The following is a 20,187-nucleotide window of genomic DNA, read 5'->3' as shown; positions in this document are numbered from 1 at the left end:
TCTGCAGAATAATTTTTATAAAGCCTTGTAAAACTTTAAAAGTATCTTAAGGCTGTCATATATACAGGATGTTTCTGTAACGGTTTTATAGTTCAATACAAGTCTTCTAGGAAAGGATGATTCAAGCAGATGTTTCAGCCTTTATTCCTTGTGATGATAAGAGCTGACATATTAATACCTGCTGTATAATTTAGAGGCGCTCAGAACCAACGCATAAAGCACTGACACTTCGTTACAGAATCATTAAAACAATCTTGCTTCTATCTCACTGCTAGTGCAGACCTGCAGTCATGTATCTTTCCTATGCAGAAATGAACATATTTTACATTTCTCTTTAGCAATATATTAAACCTGATCTTCAATATCCAGCTCTTTCCTAAGTTTCTAGTTTGGCTGTGCATATTTGCCTGAATGTGCGCCTTGTGAAAAGACACAGTAGTCTCAATACTCCTCACTTACCCCCATGAAGCCCCCTCTGGGCTCGGTTTCAGACCTCATGAAAGTCTTTGGGCCAAATTCAGTGCTGATGGATATAATTGTATAAGTTACATGCCCGTTGTAAGTTGGTGAGGAAATGGGTGTGAGCTGTATAGTGTAACATGTACTGACTGGGCATTCAGTGGATGTGCAAATTCTTGTACTGTACTTACCCAGGGGCAGAAGGAAAGATATAACAGCAAAAACACCTAAAAGGAAGGTGCAAAATAAAGCAGCCTCTACTTTATTTTACACCTTCCCTCTCTTGTTAGTCGCTTACTTACTACAGTTACCTTCAGTCTCATCAACGTTAGATTTGTATTACAACACACACCCCCCATGCCAGACTGATGCATGCTACACTTCTTTGCCATTTACACTCATTTTCTGACCAACTTACTCTCCATATGTAACTCACCCTTTCATTTCTGTTGCTGCTCAGTTGAGCCCAGTGACTTAAATGGAGTTACATAGATGTAAATGAGAGAATGTGTCCTAGTGGTTAAAACCATTGTACCAGATTATGTTTTCAGATGCACATAAGCAACTCCCTTAGAGGTTCCATTGCTGGAAGTTCAAATTGCTAGAAGGAAATACTTTTTCACCCAGTGTGGAATTAGATGTTGGAACTAATTGCCACTGCATGTTGCTCAGGCCAATAATTTAGCAAGATCCTTGAAGGGGCCATTTAGGGAACTGGGGTAAAAATGGGGATTGGTCCTGCTTTGAGCAGGGGGTTGGACTAGATGACCTCCTGAGGTCCCTTCCAACCCTAATCTTCTATGATTCTATGATTTATAGGCACAACGAGAATATCCAGAGTTGTTATAGTTAACGTGAACAAAAGTGTTGGAAACCCTCATGTGTCTGGGTTTAAACCAATCCATTATGGATTTGGAAGAGCGCTTCAGATTTTCTGGAACAGCTCATCCTACATCTGCCTACTGCAGAATTTCTTGCATCTTCTTCTAAAGCAGGGTTTCTCAAACGAGGGTCACCACTTGTGTAGGGGAAGCCTTTGGCAGATGAGGCTGGTGTGTTTACCTGCCCCTCCTCAGGTCCAGCCGATCGTGGCTCCCACTGGCTGCGGATCGCTGCTCTGGGCCAATGGGAGCTGCTGGAAGCGGTGCAGGCTGAGGGACTTACTGGCCGCCGCTTCCAGCAGCTCCCATTGGCCTGGAGCAGCGATCTGCGGCCAGTGGGAGCTGCAATTGGCCGGACCTGCGGACGGGGCAGGTAAACACACTGGCCTAGCCCGCCAGGGGCTTTCCTTACACAAGTGGCGACCCCTGTTTGAGAAACCCTGTTCTAAAGTAACTGGAGCTGGCCACTAGATGGGCTGCTGGTCTGATCCAGTATGGTCGTTCCTATATTCCTCTCTTGCACCTATGGTAAGAGTAGGATTTGACCCCTGGAGCTGTTTTTGAATTCCATAGTATTTAGAGCATGTTGCATTTATTTTTCTAAACCTTTTGCTTTCTTGGTTTCTCTTGCAGTCAGTGCATCTGTGAAGCAGCAATACCATGACAATATCCACTGGATTCGGGAAGCCGGGAAGCACAGCTTGGTAAATGCACAGCCTCTTTCACACACGGCCAGATCAAAAAGCAAGAATGGGTCCCAGTGCAAACTCTGTCTCCAGACACTGCTCTTTCCACCCAGGGGTGTTTGAAATCTGATCTTAGCTCCAGATCCAAACGTTGTGAATGGCCCCATCTTCATAATGAACCAAACCAACACCTCACCCTCTCAACTTTGAGATGTTCGAAAACTGGGTCTAGAGCCAACTTTTGTGGCTTGAGTCCATCTCTATTTTTCAACAAGGCAACTTAGGCTCACAATACACTTTATTCATACCCAGCTTCCCCTGAGCTCCGCTCCTGATATCTGACCTTGAAGGAGCTGTCCTGTCCTGGGTTCTCCCCTTCAGGACTGCTGTTCTAGTCCTGTAACGCTTTTTTCAGGAGAAGGGGGGGAAAGGGCTATTTCCTCCTGTGGCATTGCATATTAGATGGACTCTCGATTTTTAAAGCACAGTTAAGCACCATAGGCAGTTAACCGCAGGCACTTCAGGATTCAAGCATGCCCCCCCCCCCAGCTGGAAGCCAGACTAAAGACCACAAAGTAAGGGGTGGATGGGTGCATAGCTATGGGAGACAGATGTCTGATGATCTTTGTCTCCCTATTTCTCCTCCCTTCCAGCCCACTGCCACCACCAGCGGTTCCAGTCTCTGCTTCTCATCTGTTGATAAGGGGATTGTGGGCCTGACAATGAGGTCGATTTAAAAAGTGGGATTTACTGAACTGTAGCAGCTAATTAGAAAAATAAATCTCATTGTGTGAGTGTAGATAAAACTCAGTTCAATGCGGGGGGTTAATTTCTTATTTCTGGAAGCTGATTGTTTACAAATTAATACTCCATGCTTTCTCCAGTGGAGGGGGCCAAGTCTACCCCTGGGGCCTGGAAATAAGCCGGTTGCAGAGGAACCTTATCACTGTGGCATTTTCATTTTCCAGGTAGTTGGCTCCCAAGCTAGAATCTTGTACTCTGATCAGAAGGGTCGTGTGGCTATTGCGGTGGCTATTAATCGAGCCATTGCTGAAAAAAGGATTAAGGTATGGCTTTTCTCACTCAATGCAGCATGGTAATTGTTTTTAGTAGCTGAGATCAGGGTGGGATGGGAGAAGGAGAACGGTTCAACCAATGGTAATAAAAAGGTATATTACAAAATGTCAAGCCAAATTCTCTTCCCTTTTTCACTGGGACATATTCAATGAGAGGAGAGTCTGGCCTAGAGAATGTCTGCATAGATACCACACTTAATCCCCAGGTAAAAAATCTGCCTGGTGTTGTGTATGGCCATCATACAGTCGGCATTCACTCACACTTCATGTGCTAGTGAAAAATTAAGAGAAACCAACATAGCCTCTGATACTGCCACCTTTGTGCATGCTGGGTGGAACCTTACTGCAGGAGTAAGATACTAGTCAGTGTGAGAAATGGAGGCAGAATCTGCCCTGTTGAAATGTAGTACGTGCACAGGAATTTGTACATATTGGGATTTTCCTAAGGTCTCTGTGGGCCTTGTATATGATTGTACAGCAATGTAGCACTGTGGGACTTAGATCCTAGGCACTGCTGTAGATAATACACATGTGTTATTGCAAAGAGGCTGGGACTCATGGTTGGGCTCAGATAGTACATGCATAATAAAGGCTTTTATACTACAGCAGAACTATGTGGTATAGAAGCCTCTGGTTAACAAAATTGAATTCTTGCTTTTATGCTCATGAAAGGTGTTTAAATGATGCATGCTGTGGTGGCATTTTGCTCCCTGTATTTTAGTATGCTGGGGCCTGGCATGCATGTTTTTCTGTGCAACAGAATAATATAATCAGCCCATGTGTTTGTTTTAGAGAGGGTTCTGAGCCTGAAGGGTCTGATTGCCAACCCCCCAAATCAGAGAGCCGTTCAGATCCAGAGATTCAGACCCATCTTTTATATTTTTTTGGTGCTCAGAAAATCTAAGGGCCCAGTTCTCCTCTCAGACAGGTTTTACGCCAGTGTAACTTCATTGGTGTTGCTCCAGATTCACACTTGTGTAAGTGCACTTGGAGTCAGGCCCGAAGATGTTAAATCACGCGTTTCTGTCTTTCCAGGGTCAGAGCTGAATTATCATCATTTTTAAAGAAGCAAATTCATGTAAGGCTTATAATGAATATCAGTGGAGCAATGTCTGGTTTTTGTTACTCAGAAAATGTTTATTAACATATTTCAAATACTGTTGATCGTCTCAGGATTCAAAATGAATATAATTTCAAGCTCGTCTTAAAAACTAAACCTGGCCAGACAAACCAAGCCCTCGGAGCTATGAATGACAAGTGCAGGCTTCCATGCCCTTCAGATTTTGTTCTGTATCTTTTTCATCTTTTTCAGAATCTCCATTCCCCTTCTCAGCCATTTTCATGAGCTGGACATAGAGGTGCCCTTTAAGTTACTTCATAATTTGCTGACAGCACAGAGCAGAGCGAGCAAACTGACTCCAGATTGAGCCAAGTCCATGGAGTTACTGTGGTGTAAAACTGGCATAAATGAGAGGAGAATCAGGCCCTATCAGCTGGACCAGATATCTGCCAGCCAAGAAAGATTTATCTGAGCTATAGGAAGCTGTTCAGTGTTAAGTTTCAATGTTCCCTTATCTGTAGTTTATTATTTATTAGCACTGATTGGAAATATTCTGGTGGAACAGTTTCCACTGGAAATTGCCCATTTGACAACATTGAAACGTTCCAGGGGAACGTGTCTATTTTGACAAAATTCCGATGGAGACCGGGCTCCTGCCAGCTTACCTGCCTGGCTCCACGCCAGCCTGCCCAAGCTTCCAGGCTCACTGCTCCTCAGCAGCCCAGGCTCCCAGGGCTTCCATGCTACTGGCTCTAAGGCAGCTTGTCTGGCAGAGCCAGGGCGCCCGTGGTTTCAAGTTCTCTGAGCTGCTGGGCTCCCCATCTGGTGGGCTGCCATGGCTGTGACCAGCTCAGGGAGCCTCGGAAACATTTCCAAAAGGTCAGAATGAAATGTCATTTTGACTTTTTTCTAAATGAAATTTTGGAATGATTGTTCTAAGAGAAATTTCAAAATTTCATTTCTTGTTCCACTTCTCAACAACTTTAATTGTTTTGGAATTTCCTGTGGAATGGAAATTTCAGTTTCTACCCAGCTCTATTATTTATTATTAATATTCCAGTAGCACCTAGGAACCTCCGATGTGGACCCAGACCCCATTGTGCTAGGTGCTGTACAAACACCCCAAACAGCTCACAATCTATAGTGCTGTTTAAGTTACACATATATGTTGCGATCTGTGGTTAAGAATCAGTGAAAACAATACAAGACAAGCTAAGGGCCTGATCTCACAAAGCTTTGATCGCACAGGCAGTACCACTGCAGTCAATAGTATTATATGAATGAAGAATACTCCGTGAGTGAGGTTCACAGGACTGGTCTCTCATTTTGGATAGCATCTTTCATAAAAACAGTTTCCTTAAATGCTGTAGAGTTACAAATACAGTTGTAGTAAATGATAAAGTTCGAGTTAAATTATAAAATGAAATGTGGAACTTTTCAAAAATATTTGTGTAATCTCTCATAGTCTCAAATATTATACTTAATTTCACATTTTCAAAAGTGTTGCAAATTCATGAAGAAATTTGGCTTTGCCCTGTTTTTTGTTGTTCTATTTTGCATGAGGATTAACCAGTCCACAAAGTCTTTAAAACTTCAGGTAACAGTCAATTCAGATCAATTACTTGCAACATTTTGCATTTTTTTTTAGTGTGAAAATACAATTTTCATGAAGAGCTCTCAAAAAAGGCTCTTCCTCTGTGGGTGTGAAATGATGGTGATTTTCTCCACCAGATTTCACACACACAAAGTCAGCATTTCTTTACCAGTTATAATAAAAATTGATGGCAGAAGGAGAAGGAAATTAAGAGGATTAGGGTGGGGAGTAACGAGTTCTTTTTAGATGAGATTTGAAATGAGATGGTAAGTCAATAAGGCAGAGAGTGAAATCTGCGAAAAAACAGACTGTGAATGACAGAGTTGACAGTCTGTGTAGGATTCCACTTCCTTGTCCTTGGTTTTTTGTAGGCACCGGTTGTCCTGAGTCGAGATCACCACGATGTGAGTGGCACCGACAGTCCTTACAGAGAGACCTCAAACATTTATGATGGATCAGCCTTTTGTGCAGGTCAGCAGAGCAGCTGAGATGCATCTGTCTAGGCAAGCAAAAGAAATGGCTTAAAACAAGAAATTAATTTTATAGAACATTTTAAATGGGTTTTGCTTAACTCTTTCATCCCAATTAATCAGATTTCCTGTTATCTTGACATGGCGGCTTTATGGGATGTAATTATGATACAGAAATTAGCGTGGAACTAGTTAAAGTAGAAGGGCCTTTGGTAACACCGATGTAAATCTAGACTAATGTTACAAAAGTCACTGACATTATTCTTGATTTACACTGGTGTAATCAGAGAGTAGAATCTGCCCCAGCTGATGGAACTCCATGGAGGGAGTCCTTTGATTTACACAGGTGCAAGATCAAAATCAGGTATAAAGTTCATATAATCATAGACTTTAAGGTCAGAAGGGACCATTATGATGATCTCGTCTGACCTCCTGCACAATGCAGGCCACAGAATCTCACCCACCCACACAGGTTTGATACAAGAGTGGATGGGTGAGATTCTGTGGCCTGCGTTGTGCAGGAGGTCAGACTAGATGATCATAATGGTCCCTTCTGACCTTAAAGTCTATGATTATATGAATTTTATACCTGATTTTGATCTTGCACCTGTGTAAATCAAAGGAACCCTCCATGGAGTTACAGAAGTATTAACCTGGAACAGTATAAGCAAGATCAGAATCAGGCCCTGTGTGTACAAAAATGCTTTGTACAAAATTAATACTGACACAACCTGTTCATTTTACTCTGTGCATTAACAAGAAAATACAGTTCAGATTCTATGAGACAGCCCTTGTCATCAGTGAACATGGGCTGATAGTTGATGCACAGCAGTGAGTATCAGGAGTTCTGGATTAGGTCCCAAGCTTTGCCACCAAGCTGCAGAATGACCTTGGCTAAGTCATTCAGGTTCCCTTTTCCAAAAGGGCCTTTAATTTTGGGAGCCCTAGAACCTAATTTGCAGAGTGCTGAGCACCTGGGGAAAATGCAGATGCTCAGCACTTCTGAAAAACAAGCCCAAAGTATTTCAGATTAGGCACCCAAAAATGCAGGCACTCAAATCAGTGCACACTTTCCAAAATGTTGAGGTAAATCTCTCTCTGCCTCAATTTTCCGATCATAAAATGGGAATAAGAATAATAATTTGTGTACCCGAGGGGGTGTTGCAAGGTGTCATGAATTGCTGATGGTGAAGTGCTTTGAGGTCCTTGGATGCAAGGTGCTACAGAGATATAAGGACAAAGTATTACTAGCAGGTTCCCAGAGTTGCAAAATTTGACTATCTTGTAGGATAGCTGAGGATTCCAGTTTGAAATTGAGGCTCATTTTTTAAGAGTGCAGTTTATTTATCACTGTTTAATAAAATTGTTTTCTTGACTTATATGGACCCCCTTGAAAGATCTCCTCCAAAGCCCATTGGAATCAATGGGAGTCTTTCTATAGTTTTCAGTGGTCTGTAGATCAGTCCCTAGCTCCTAATGACAAGCTCTGAGAGAGAGCTGGGGAACATTTTAGGTCTCTTCATTTCTCCCCCTCCCCCCCCAGTACTGCAGTATATTGTAGTTTATCTGACCTGACCCATCTGAAGTCCTCTCATTACGGAACATTGGGATTTTCTGTAACTTTGGCCCACCTGTTTTGGTTTTGAATTAAGCACTTCAGCCTGACAATCAAGGTCACGGCAGCCCAGGCAGATGCTGTTGAGGAAAGTGTCTTTCAATGCTGTCGTTCGCTCAGTTAGTGACCTTTTCCAAAGCAGAGGGCTTGCAAATTATTGCAGCATTAATCTGCTTGCCATGGTTCCCTCCTAACCTTGACTCTGCTCAGCCATTTGCCTGAGAAGGGAATGGAAGTTTTTATATGTTGAGTGTACACTCTTATCCCTTTTGTCCTCAATGCCATCTGACAAAGTAATTATTATGTTAACTGGGTTATTAAAGTGACATTATGGCAGACAAGATGATACCATAATGAAAGCTTTTTAACATGGATCAGTGGCTGCATTAGCTAGTTCTTACTCTGAATATGCAGTACATGCAACATTGCAAATGTGGTTCTAGGGATGTGTGTGTTTGTTTCTTTGGGTTGATTTTGAACTCGTAAAATCAAAGCACTTGCTCTGTTGTTCCTGAATCAAAAATCATAGGGTCTTGTTTTCACTGGGGTCCAGCCCATCATTTCTTCCACACGTGCACACTTCTGTGTATACTTTAATGTACTACAATTTACAAGCAAAGCTGAAATTTTAGATTTGGATATGCAAGTGTTAGTGCCCCCTATTGCATGGGCTAATGTGTAAACTGTGTTTATGTGCATTTCAGAGGAAGCTGTGCACTGAAAATCAGGTCACTAATTTATTTTTCTGCCTCTTTAAATTATGATTTTTAAAGAAATAAATATTCTAGGTAACTTCTAAGCATTAATGCAGTGGTTCCCAAATTTGTTCCACCGCTTGTGCAGGGAGAGCCCCTGGCGGGCCAGGCTGGTTTGTTTACCTGCTGTGTCCGCAGGTTCGGCCGATCACAGCTCCCAGTGGCCGTGGTTCACTGCTCCAGGCCAATGGGAGCTCTTGGAAGCGGCGTGGGCCGAGGGACACAGCAGGTACACAAACTGGCCTGGCCCGCCAGGGCTTTCCCCGCACAAGTGGCGGAACAAGTTTGGGAACCACTGCATTAAGGATTAAATTCACTCTTGTACAGAGGTTCAGGGCAAAGCCTTCACATGACTTAAGTTTCATGGAAAATCTCAACATAAGGCTTACTTGATGCACAAGACTTTTTGCTTGTTCCCTGCGCATAACCGAGAGCTGTGATCTGGTGGTCTGAGCATGAGTTTGGTAATCGAGAACTCCTGATTTCTACTCCTTGTCTCTTCCACTTTGTGTCTAGGTTTTCAAAAGCATCAACTAATTTTGGATGCCTGTGCTGAAGGGTGCCCAGTGTAAGACCCCAAAACTAAGGCATCCAGAATTATTGGACATTTTTTTTTAAATTGGGGCCTTAACTTCTGTGCCTCAGTTTCTCTGTTTGCGAATGGAAATGACAATACCCACCCAACTTTGATTTAGAACTGAAGGTTATAATTAAATTATGTTCCTACCATGAAAAGTGCCACGTCTCTGCAAAGTCTTATCTATTCCAGTAAAGTCTTAGGACTGGGAACTTATGTCGGCCTAGCTATGTCCCTGAGGGGTGTGAAAAATCCACACCCCTAAGCAACATAGTTAAGCAGACCTAATCTCCAGCGTAGACAGTGCTAGGTCAACAGAAGAATTATACTGTCAACCTAGCTACCACCTCTTGGGGAGGTGTATTACCTATGCCGACAGGAGAACCCTTCCCGTTGGCTGCGCTGCCGTAGCGATTGAAGTGTAGACATACCTTTCTTTACTTATTTTCTAGTTTTCTACAATTCCTCTTGCATAGGCCTCTCATTTTAGATCTCCACTTTAGCAGTGTATAGAGAGTACTACAATCCTGAGAGTGCAGAACATTTTGTGATACTGGCATGTGTTTCCTCCTGTGTGGAAAGAAAAAGGATGGAAAAAATAGTCTCTTCCCTTTGCCCTCCTCAAGTGGGAGAAAAAGCAGTGAAGTAACAACAAGCATTACATGAAATAAGTGAAGCATTCTGGTGCTGCAATAACTCATTTCCTTTCTTCCTAGATATGGCGGTACAGAATTTTGTAGGAGATGCAGTTAGAGGAGCCACTTGGGTTTCCTTACACAATGGTGGTGGAGTTGGCTGGTAAGGAGAACTTGATCTTGTTTGAAGGGAAGAGCAGTTCCATCCAGTTGATGCGCGTGTGTGTGTGTGTGTGTGTGTGTGTGTGTGTGTGTGTGTGTGTGTGTGTGTGTGAGAGAGAGAGAGAGAGAGAGAAAGAAAGAAAGAAAGAAGAGTCAGCGTATGCTACTGTGGCAGTGAAAGGCCATGTTCATGGGAACAATGGAGATTTGGGGAGGGGAGGCTCAAAGGGTATATTATAGGTTGACGTGTGGTGTCGTGTGATGCTTTTTAATTAATGTCCGTATGTCAAGAAAAAGTGTTTTAGACATTGGCCATAGCACTATTTGGGAAACTTAATTTGCCAAACAAGGACAGACTGGCTTAGTCTTTTTGAACAGACCCCACTTCCAACATTGTCTTCACACATGAAGAACCAGAGTGTTAGTGGATGAATTGTGTTTAGATTTCCCCTTAAGCTGCATTTAAATCTGTGACCTTAGGACCCCAATATAACATGCCCATGTGCTAAAGTGCAACAAAAGGTTATTGATACAAAACAGCTCAGGTGCCAGCAAACATTTTCCGTCCTTCTTCGTTCAGTTCTTCACTCCTCTTCCCTTGCTCATGCCTGGCAGGATAAAGCATGCAGCAGCAATGCAAGGACTGGTTTAAACAACAGCCCTCTTGTTGCATTACATGCTGAACCTGCAGGGATTTTTAAAGTGAGAAGCAGAACAAGATGATTGCCATATAGAGAGATGGGGATGTATATTTTCAAGACAATTCTCTGAGGTCACATTCTGATCTTGGTTACGCCAGTGTAAATCCACAGTAACTTCACTAAAAATTTACTCTGGACTGACACTGAACTCAGATCACAATATAGCTGCTGTCTAAGATGTCTTTCATCATGTAATCTAAGCACCATGGATCGAAATGCCTAGAGGGTGCTTTTTTGCTTTGATTTGTATGATTGTTCAAACTACTCAAGGATGGTTCAGATTACTCACTTCTAGTAGATTTACATTAATAACAAACAGAAGTTGGAAGAACAAACTAATGATTATCAATCTTCCTGTTTCAGGGCACAGGATGATCACCACTTACAATCTGGAAAAAAGTCCTTCCTTCTACCTGGGCACACATGAGTGTGTTGTTAGAGCTTCATACCTTCTCATGTTAAACAATGCCAGAAAAAAATATACTAAACTAAATCATGGCTCTTCACCTAGGCCTGGATCCAGCAAAGCACTTTAACATGTGAGAAATCCCACTGACTCCAGTTGGACTGCTCAAGAGCTTAAAGTTAAGCACATGCTTAAGTGCGTTGCTGGATGGGACTCTACGTACTGTGATGATGGGTGCTCTGTAAATGTTGCAGTAGAGAGACAGATTGTTCTGGTATGATATAGCAATTTGTTACAGCTTTTCTATTATTGTTAGGGGGCTGCATTCTGTTTTCAGTTACACCAATGTAAATCTGGAGTCACTCCATTAACTGCAATGTCAGGTTCACACTGGTGTAGCTTCAAGCAGAATTTAAGCCTTGGCTGTTTGTTTAGGCATCCTTTGGCTCATTTATTAGAAGCAGAAAATTTTAGTTTTTAACAGTGTTTAAAAATAGTTTCCCTCAAAATATAGCAAAAAATTGTCCTCTTTCCATGAATCTCCATGTTCGTGGCATGAGCTTCCAGCAAACACAGCTAGAGGGAGGTATTTAGGGCCAACTGGGCCCATCTGCAAACAACGTACTACAAAACTTGTGCACTTGAATATTCTGGGTGTACAGTTGTTACATAAATCTACTGGGTTTATTATTGATTATTAATAACACTAATAAAATTACATCATCATCCATACCATTAAGTTTGGCTTGCCTTACCCATCCAAGCAGTCCCATGGTATTGCTTGGGTGAGTGAGGTGAGGAGCTGTAGGGCATTAAATGTGACAGCATTTTCTGATTGACCCTCTAGTACACAGGTTTAAGGTGGTTGCCGGTAGTATAGGGATGTCTGATCAAGGATTTCAAATCTGTGCAAGAAAAATGATAATACTGCAGTACTGCCACTTGTTTTTCCCAAGCTCTGTCTGACGTTTCACTAAATGTCCCTTTTCCTCCTAGGCCACTGCAGTAGGCTGCTAGCTTAGATGAAATCTCAGTCAAGCACATGACTTTAAGGGCAGGAAAGTGTATTGCCATAGGAAATGCTGATCACCAAGACCGCAAGTCTAACATATGCCAGCAAGTTTGGAAACTACAGCTAAAAATGTAGTGTGAGGGGCATGAAGTTACTGAGGCTTCGGCTGGTTGCATTGTCTCCAGGATATTGTCCAGTGGAACAGCATGTTGCTGAAAGGGGCACAATTTTTGCTGTTAAATGTTGTAAAGAACCCACTCTCCTTCCAATATGTTACAGAACAGCTGTACAGAGAACCAGAGTTAAAGAGCTTGCAACAGATGTTATTCACAGAGGCACTGACTATTATCTGGCCTTGTTAATTGGAGCTAAAACAATCTCCCATCCTGGTTGGTCAGATCATTCTGTCTGCATTATTCTGACTCTAGTGATTTCAATGGAGTTATTACTGACTTAACCTGGGTGAGATCAGAATCGGGGCCATAGTCTTGAGAGAGTCAGACACACAGGGTGAAATCCTGGCCTTGTTGAAGTCAAATTAGTGTTTTGCCATTGACTTCAGTAGAGCCAGGATTTCATCCATAATGTCCGCTAATTATAATGGAGGATATGTCTCTAAATCCCCTAAACTGCTCTGATAATCTCAACCGTAGGCTGTAGAGATGGAAAACAATAAGATCCTGAGTGAATAATTCATAATGAGTCATTTCTGTGCTGAATTTAGCCTTTTTCATCAGCTGCTGGAAAATCTGCCAAAAGATCACGATGTCCAGGAATGTATTTGTTATTTACATTTATTTGATTAATATCTTTAGGAATTGTTTATTCTATGCATTGATTGTGACTGTTCAAAATTCAAATGATAGAAAAGACTATCCAGTCCAGTAGTTCCCAATTTTTTTTCTGCAAATGACCCCTTTGGCATCTGACTAAAGGCATTGGGCCCCTTTCATTTTTTATACATCAGTTTCATGTTGTTATAGGGCCTTTACACTTCATTTTTATCTGTATTTCTGTTTCTCCTAAATGGGGGTATTACTTTCCTGTCTTGTATAAGTGATGCAAGTCTTGACATCTGTGGCAAAAAAAGTACTTCTAAACCCTCACAGGGAGGATGTGGTCCTGAAGGGTACTATTGGAATACCTCTGCCAGCCTGGGAATACCTCCACCAGTGTGACCTCTCACACTGTTTGGAGGACACCATTTTGAGAACAAAATGGCATCCTCTGTGTAGCAAAGGTGCAGAACACTATTCTGGCCCCGACTCAAGGGACAGACTCCTATATAACCCATGGTGGACCCCACTTTGGAAATCTAGTCCTACTTTTGCTTGAAGAGCGCACGGGCCAGATTGGGATCTCAATTACACTAATGTAAATCTGGAGTAACTCCATTGGCTTAAGTGGATTTACACCAGTGAGTAGGATCTGTGTCAGAATGTAATACAAAGGGGGTGCTTGCAAAATTAATCAGAAAATTAGCAGATGGAACTTTATAGGAATCCAAATACTCATGGAAAGGCAGGTACTCGTAACCCAGCCTACCAATTGCCCTGGATGATTTGGGGTTGGGTATTTGGTTCAGTACCTGACTGGCTCATTCTTGCTCACTTTACTCATGGGGGTAGACTTGGCCCTGTGTGATGAAAGAGTTTGGTTTCTATACAGAACGTTGGAGTTGAAAATTGGGCCTGTCCTTGCACAAGTCTTAATAAGCCACTATGCTGAGACACAGATGTCATAACAGTGTCATGTTATTAGATGCTTCAGTCTGGAGAGCTTTCTAAAAGCCTTGGCATTGCAGTGGTTCTGTTCTGTTTAACTGGCTACCACCCAGTCTAGTTGGAGCTGCATCCTCCTTGCATTTGCTTTTTGGAAGAAAGGGAGGGATAATATGGAAGTTTTTCATTAAAAGAGACAGTCCCCAGCTATTACAAATATATTTGCTTTCCTTGCCCTACGGAGCCAGATGCTCTTTGGTCCTCCGTTTTCATCCAGCAATGTGGCACTTCAGCAACTGAGAACCTGTGTTGCATTGTTAAGACCGCTGGAGATGTGAGAAGTCAGCTGGCTCTGCAATGTAGAAATCTCCTTGCACATGGTGAAAATTAGCCACCTCATCTCCTTGATCTCAGTCGATGTAGGCTTTTCGTCTGTGAGATTTATTTTTCTTCTTTCATTTCCCTGATAACTGGATAAAGGAGTGTATGTATATACATATGTTAGAAAGAAATCAACTTGACATTGGAATGTTGCTGTTTAGAGAATTCAGAAATGAGGATCACAATTTATTTGGCAGCCAGCCTCCTCGGTAGATGTTTTGTTTTCACCAGAATTGTTGACAAATCTGATGCTTCTTCCTATGCGGCTCAAGGAATGTCTTTCCTCCATTTTGATTCACTAAGTTATAACCTTGTAACATGAACAGAAAAGCAGGATCTGAATTTATTTAGCTGGATCTGCGTCACATGCACTGTTGATGTGGGTACAGAATAACTCCAGCTCGGCCATAATTATAGCAACTGAATGTCATTGATTTCTCGAGGTCTGTTCATTTGCACAAGAATATATATTAGCATGAGGTCTGTGTAACCTGTAGTGACAAAAAAGCAGAGGTAATTTAAGCATTGAACTACACAGTTGACAGTGTGACATCTTGATTGTGAGAGGGGTCTGGTTTTCTTTGATCACCTTACAAGGAGGCATCTGGAAATTATAGGAGGTAGCTTAGGTCAAAATGTCACATGTTTCTTTAATTACTTGAAAATATTACCCAATGCTAATGAAGGCAGAGTACTCTCCTTTAAAAGTGAGAGGTTTTGTTGGAAAAGCCATCCTAACAAACATGACTTGTTTGGGGTGTCTTTTTAGATGGTAGGCCAGATTCTAGCTTGCTATTCTGGATGTACATTGGAGTAATTCCACTGAAATCAGTGGAGTTGCTCTGGATTTTTAAGATCAGGAATCTAGCCCTTCACCTCCATGCTTCAAAGAATTATCTTTGAGATGTTGGGCTCAAAGGAGATCTTTTGTCACTAAAAAGAATATCTCTGCAAGTGTTTTGCCAAAGAGAATCTTTTACAAAACAAAAGAAAAAAACCCTAGAGATCTAATTTTCTTACTGTCCTATATTAGTAGTGGGCTGATCTGAAAACCAGGTCCTGATCTCATTTACACTGGAGTAACTGCATTGAAATTAACAGGAGTTACTTTGGGTTTACATGGGTGTAACTGAGAGCAGAATTCTGGCTAAGTTATCAGTCACACTCAGTGGACCAAAGACAAAATGGGTGAGGTAATATATTTTATTGGACCAACTTCTGTTGGTGAGAGAGAAGCTTTCAACCTTACACAGTGGGTTTCTTCAGGGCTGGGAAACATACTCAGAGTGTCACAGCTAAATGCAAGGTGGAACTGATTGTTTAGCATAAGTAGTTAACATGCAAGGGACGATTCAAGGTGAAGTGGCCCGTTAACATCCCTCCAGTCATAGGGAGGAAAAGAACAGAGGGGAAAGGGGGATGGCGAAGGAAGTAGCTGTGGGGTTATAGATAAGGCATGGGTATTTTTAGTAAAAATCATGGACAGGTCACAGGCATAAACAAAAATACACAGCCCCTGACCTGTCCATGACTTGTACTATATACCCCTGACTAAATCTTGGAGAGGGGGCAGCCTGGGGGTTCTGTGGATGCTTGTGAGGGGGGAAGCCCAGGGGATGCCATGGGTGCTCAGGGGGGCAACCTGGGGGGTGCTGTGGATGCTTGTGGGGGGGGGGCAGCCGAGGGGATGCCGTGGGTGCTCAGGGGGGGCAGCCTGGGGGGTGCTGTGGGTACTCGGGGGGGGATCTGGGAGTGCCACAGGTGCTCTGGGGAGTACTAGCAGGGCTGGCAGGCTCCCTACCTGGCTCCTTGTGTCTCCCTAGAAGCGGCGATGTGTCCCTCCCTTAGCTCCATGTGCTGCCCCTACCCAAGGCGCTGGCTCCGCAATGGGAGCTGTGGGGGTAGTGCCTGCAGGCGGAGGCAGCACACAGAGCTAGGAGCTGAGGGAAGGACATGTTGCCACTTCTGGAGAGTCCCCCAAGGTAAGCGCTGCCCAGAGCCCTCACCCCCTCCCACACCCCAACCCTCAGCCCTGAATCCCTTCCGACATGCACCCAAACTCCTGCTGCTGAGACTGCCCCAGCAGCAGCTGTCTCAGCAGTTGCCCGAGCTGCTGAGGTGGCCAGCCACACCGGCCACTGCAGAAGTCACTGAGGTCCTGGAAAGTCACAGAATCTGTGACAAACTCGCTGCCTTAGTTATAGATTGGCCATAGGCCATAAATCCAGTGCTTTATTCAGTCCTTTCCTCCATATGACTGGACAGGTGTTCACCTTGAAATATATTTTAATGCTTTATGCTAAACAAACTGTTCCAACTTTTATTTAGCTGTGACACTCTGATTATGGGAGAATTAATAGGTTGGTCTGTCTATCTAGACACCAACAGGACCCCCATCACCGTACTATCTGAATGCTAGACCTGAATGTAGCAAAGGTGAAAGGCTTAACCTTTAAGAAGCCCCGTGACTTTAGCTCTTTAATCATCAGGAATGCTGGCATTTCTGTATTTGGGTTTTTTTGTTTGTTTTGTTTTAATAAAGCAAGTGCTTTGTGGAACATACTGTCCTCAGGAGACTTATAGCAGGCTTAGCTTCTGGCACTGCCACTTGGGTCAGAAATGGGTTTGCTGGCTGGTAGTGTGGGAAAGTACAGAATGGGCTTCCACCCTTTTCTACACTAGGACTTTGGTTCCTTGTACTGCTAGCTTTCCATCTTTTAAGTACAAAGACTCACTGACTGCATCCAATTTCAGCAATATTATACAGGCCTAATTTAGATTTTCTCTTTCCCCCAGTGCATCTGACTGGAGGGATACCTTATAGGATTGGTTTGTATAATTTAAAAAAAATGTATTTTAAAAATGTAAATACTTATATTTTAAAGGGGCGAAGCGATAAATGGAGGATTTGGCCTTGTTCTGGATGGATCAGCAGAGGCTGAAGAACAAGCTAAGATAATGCTCAGCTGGGATGTTTCCAATGGAGTAAGCAAAATCTGTCTTCTGTTTTGACTTGAAATATTGCTTTTCTTCTTCAAAACATAAAAAATGCTTGGTATCCCAGGAATATGCAAGCTGTACCATGAAATAGGCAGAGTAACTAACTCTGCTAACTATTCTCTGATATGTACTATTTATGGCCCTGATCCAAACCCCATTGAAGTCAGCAGGAGTCTTTCTATCACTTTAGTCAACTTCAATGGGCTTTGGGGTCAGACCCTAAAAAAAAGACCCAATAAATGTAGGGCTTTTGGGACCTTATCCTGGGAGGTCAAGAGCACCCTCAACCCCCACTGAATTCCCAAAGCATAAAAGGCCTGTTTATCTTCAATTTATATCAATTAGAGTTTTTCCAGTATTGTCAGTGGGAAAAGGAGGAACCCCAAGATACCTTTACATTAGGCACCTGTGGCCACTTTTATTCTTGTATATGTGCCACATGTCCCTCAGTCGAGAGTTTAGTATTAGTGCTAGTTATATGCAAACTCAAATCAGTTTCTTTATTTGAACTGCAATGGACCATGAGCTTGGGCTGAGTTTCCTTGGCCTGAGGGAGAGTGTGACACATACTAACACAGAGTGATTATCCTCCTTTAGTGCTGAGACCAATATGGGTTTATGACTCAACTCCCATGCCTGTGCTACTAGAGGTGGTAATTTAGAGCTCATGCTTTTTAGATCCACATGTCTTGGGTTCAATTTCTGTAGACAACTCCTCACAGTGGCATATTACATAAAGCAAAATTATAAAGGACAAAATTTGTTGCATTTTAGGAAGACTTTGCCTAGTCATAATTACTTGATGTGTCTCAGACCAACTGAGGCTATTGCATGCAAATTCTGGTGTGATCTATTTTGTTTTATTTCTCAAAAGAATTTGGTGAAGATGGTTTCCTTCCTTGCATTAGATCTGAAAATGGGTTCTCTCCGGAGAATGAGGTACAAAAAACAGTAGGAGGAACTATCCACATGCACTCCCTGTACTAGATCTGATAGAATAGATAAATCATTGAGGAAGAAGGATGAAGATTAAATTAATCTCTAGACTTGAGTAATGGAGGCCGCTGCTTAACAAGCATAATTTATCAGAGACAGCCTATAAAACAACAGTCTGGTAGAAGATTTACTTGCAGTGTGATTTATTGCATGCAATAGCACAACTTCTCAGTGTGCTGTTTAAAAAAGACAATCTTAGAATATTGTCTCTATTCCTACATCCAAAAATGGAAAGAAATTGGACAGTACACATGAAAATATACTGCCAGGAATAATCCTATATATGCAGGGGACATTGACTAGTAGTTCTTTTTTTTTTATATAATCCTCAAAATGTATTAGTTCTAAATTGATCACATGCTTAAGTACTTTGCTGAACTGGGACCTTAAGCATCTGCCTATTTTAACACTTTGAGTCTGACCAAATACTTCAAACACTGATTTGTAATGAATAACACAATAATATTTCTAGGGCCATTGCACATAGGATTGTGCCTGTGTAAAGACTGAGTAAGGAGCTGAAGATTTGGCCGGTGATGCTTGTGTTAAATGACATAATGGATACGTGATATAATAAATTAATAACTGAGAATAGTTATATAGCACCAATATACTCATGATGATCACAGAATATTAGGGTTGGAAGGGACCTCAGGAGGTCATCTAGTCCAACCCCCTGCTCAAAGCAGGACCAATCTCCAGACAGATTTTTGCCCCAGATCCCTAAAGGATTGAACTCAACCCTGGGCTTAACTGGCCAATACTCACCAGCAAGTTCAGATCTATGTCTGACCTTCTGCAAAGTTCAGGGAGGTTTGGATCTGTCGTTCTTCCTCAGACCTATTTTACAAATAAATCTGAATCTGAATCTTAGCATTTCTTTTAAAGTTCTAGGAGGGGTTTGATCTGGTGCTGTGGTTTGGGCATAACTTTGCCACAGACATTCTGAGCCTTCCAGTTCTAGAGGCTATGGGCTGAATTCTCCGCTGGTGTAAATGGCTTCTACTCCATTTACTTCAGTGGAGCTTAGCCCATATACTCTAGCAGAGAGTTTGGCCCCTTGGTTTCAAATCTTACCGGGGTTCAATTTGAAAATATGTGCAGTGATCTCAACATCCTTCCATGTAACTATTTGTCCCATGATAAAATCAGTGATTGTTTAAGACAGACCTAGGTCTGAAACAGCAGCTAGTTTTGCAGATCTGGATTGAGATGCATTAATTTTTCCTTGTGAGGGATTTTTGCAAAGCATCTTTTTACAATGTGCCTTGCTCTAGCCAGGGCTATCCACCTCTAATTTTTAACTGTACTAAAATGCATCAAGACCATCCAAAACCTTTTTTAAAAAATGCTTAGGGTGAAAGAGAGCAAATGATTTCTTACATTGGTAAAGAAACTGGGAACTAGCATGGGTTTGATAGATTTGTTATCATTAAATTGTGTGCGTGTGTATGGGGAGAGGTGAGATATGGAGAGATACAGTTGCATTTGTACATCCATTTACTTTCACATCGTTTGTGATCTGACAGGTAGCTAGACGCTGTTGGTCGGGAAACAGTCATGCCTATGAAACAATCTGCCAAGCGATGGAGGAGACTGGTAAATTAAAGGTGACTCTCCCACACACGGTGGTAGATGAAAGCATTTTGGAGCAAGCCCTGCATCGTTAATTGCATTCTGAATTCATTATGCTCCTTTCAGACACATTTCGAAGTTGCTTTCTTGTTACCCAACCTCACTCTCTGGTAAGATAATAAATGCTTTGCAAGTGTGTCTCCTATGTGAGCAGTTCTTTTCCTTCATCATTAGCAGGGTAATGCTGAGGCTTCTACATTTAAGGTCTGATCTAAACTCCACTGAAATCATTGGGAATTTTTCCACTGACTTAATTGAGTCTACTCCTGCAGTAAGATACTATTCAGTGTGAATAAGGATATTGGAATCAGAGCCTAACTAATTAAGCTACATTTTAAAAAAATCCATTCCTGTCTGACTGTTCA

At 42.3% G+C, this 20,187-nt stretch overlaps 1 protein-coding gene across 3 annotated transcripts in view; it reads left to right on the top strand.

The window, feature by feature from the left end:
• The window catches only part of UROC1 (urocanate hydratase 1), a 67,221-nt gene extending 47,295 nt beyond the window's left edge, over window positions 1-19,926 (top strand). For 2 of the 3 annotated variants that reach the window (XM_030569532.1, XM_030569531.1), the window contains 6 exons: window positions 1,974-2,044; window positions 2,995-3,093; window positions 6,128-6,227; window positions 9,890-9,971; window positions 17,077-17,176; window positions 19,717-19,926. In XM_030569532.1, the coding sequence (XP_030425392.1) occupies window positions 1,974-2,044; window positions 2,995-3,093; window positions 6,128-6,227; window positions 9,890-9,971; window positions 17,077-17,176; window positions 19,717-19,857 (593 nt within the window). In that variant the 3' untranslated portion in view covers window positions 19,858-19,926. Of the gene's footprint in view, window positions 1-1,973; window positions 2,045-2,994; window positions 3,094-6,127; window positions 6,228-9,889; window positions 9,972-17,076; window positions 17,177-19,716 lie in introns of those variants that run through there. The other variant, XR_004001263.1, reaches the window with a different exon arrangement.
• Window positions 19,927-20,187: the final 261 nt, after the last annotated feature.

This window comes from Gopherus evgoodei, chromosome 7 (assembly GCF_007399415.2).
Source record: "Gopherus evgoodei ecotype Sinaloan lineage chromosome 7, rGopEvg1_v1.p, whole genome shotgun sequence".
In the NCBI taxonomy this organism is placed as follows: domain Eukaryota; kingdom Metazoa; phylum Chordata; order Testudines; family Testudinidae; genus Gopherus; species Gopherus evgoodei.
The sequence above is the reverse complement of the archived record's forward strand: the minus strand, read 5'-3'. Positions and strand labels throughout refer to the sequence as shown.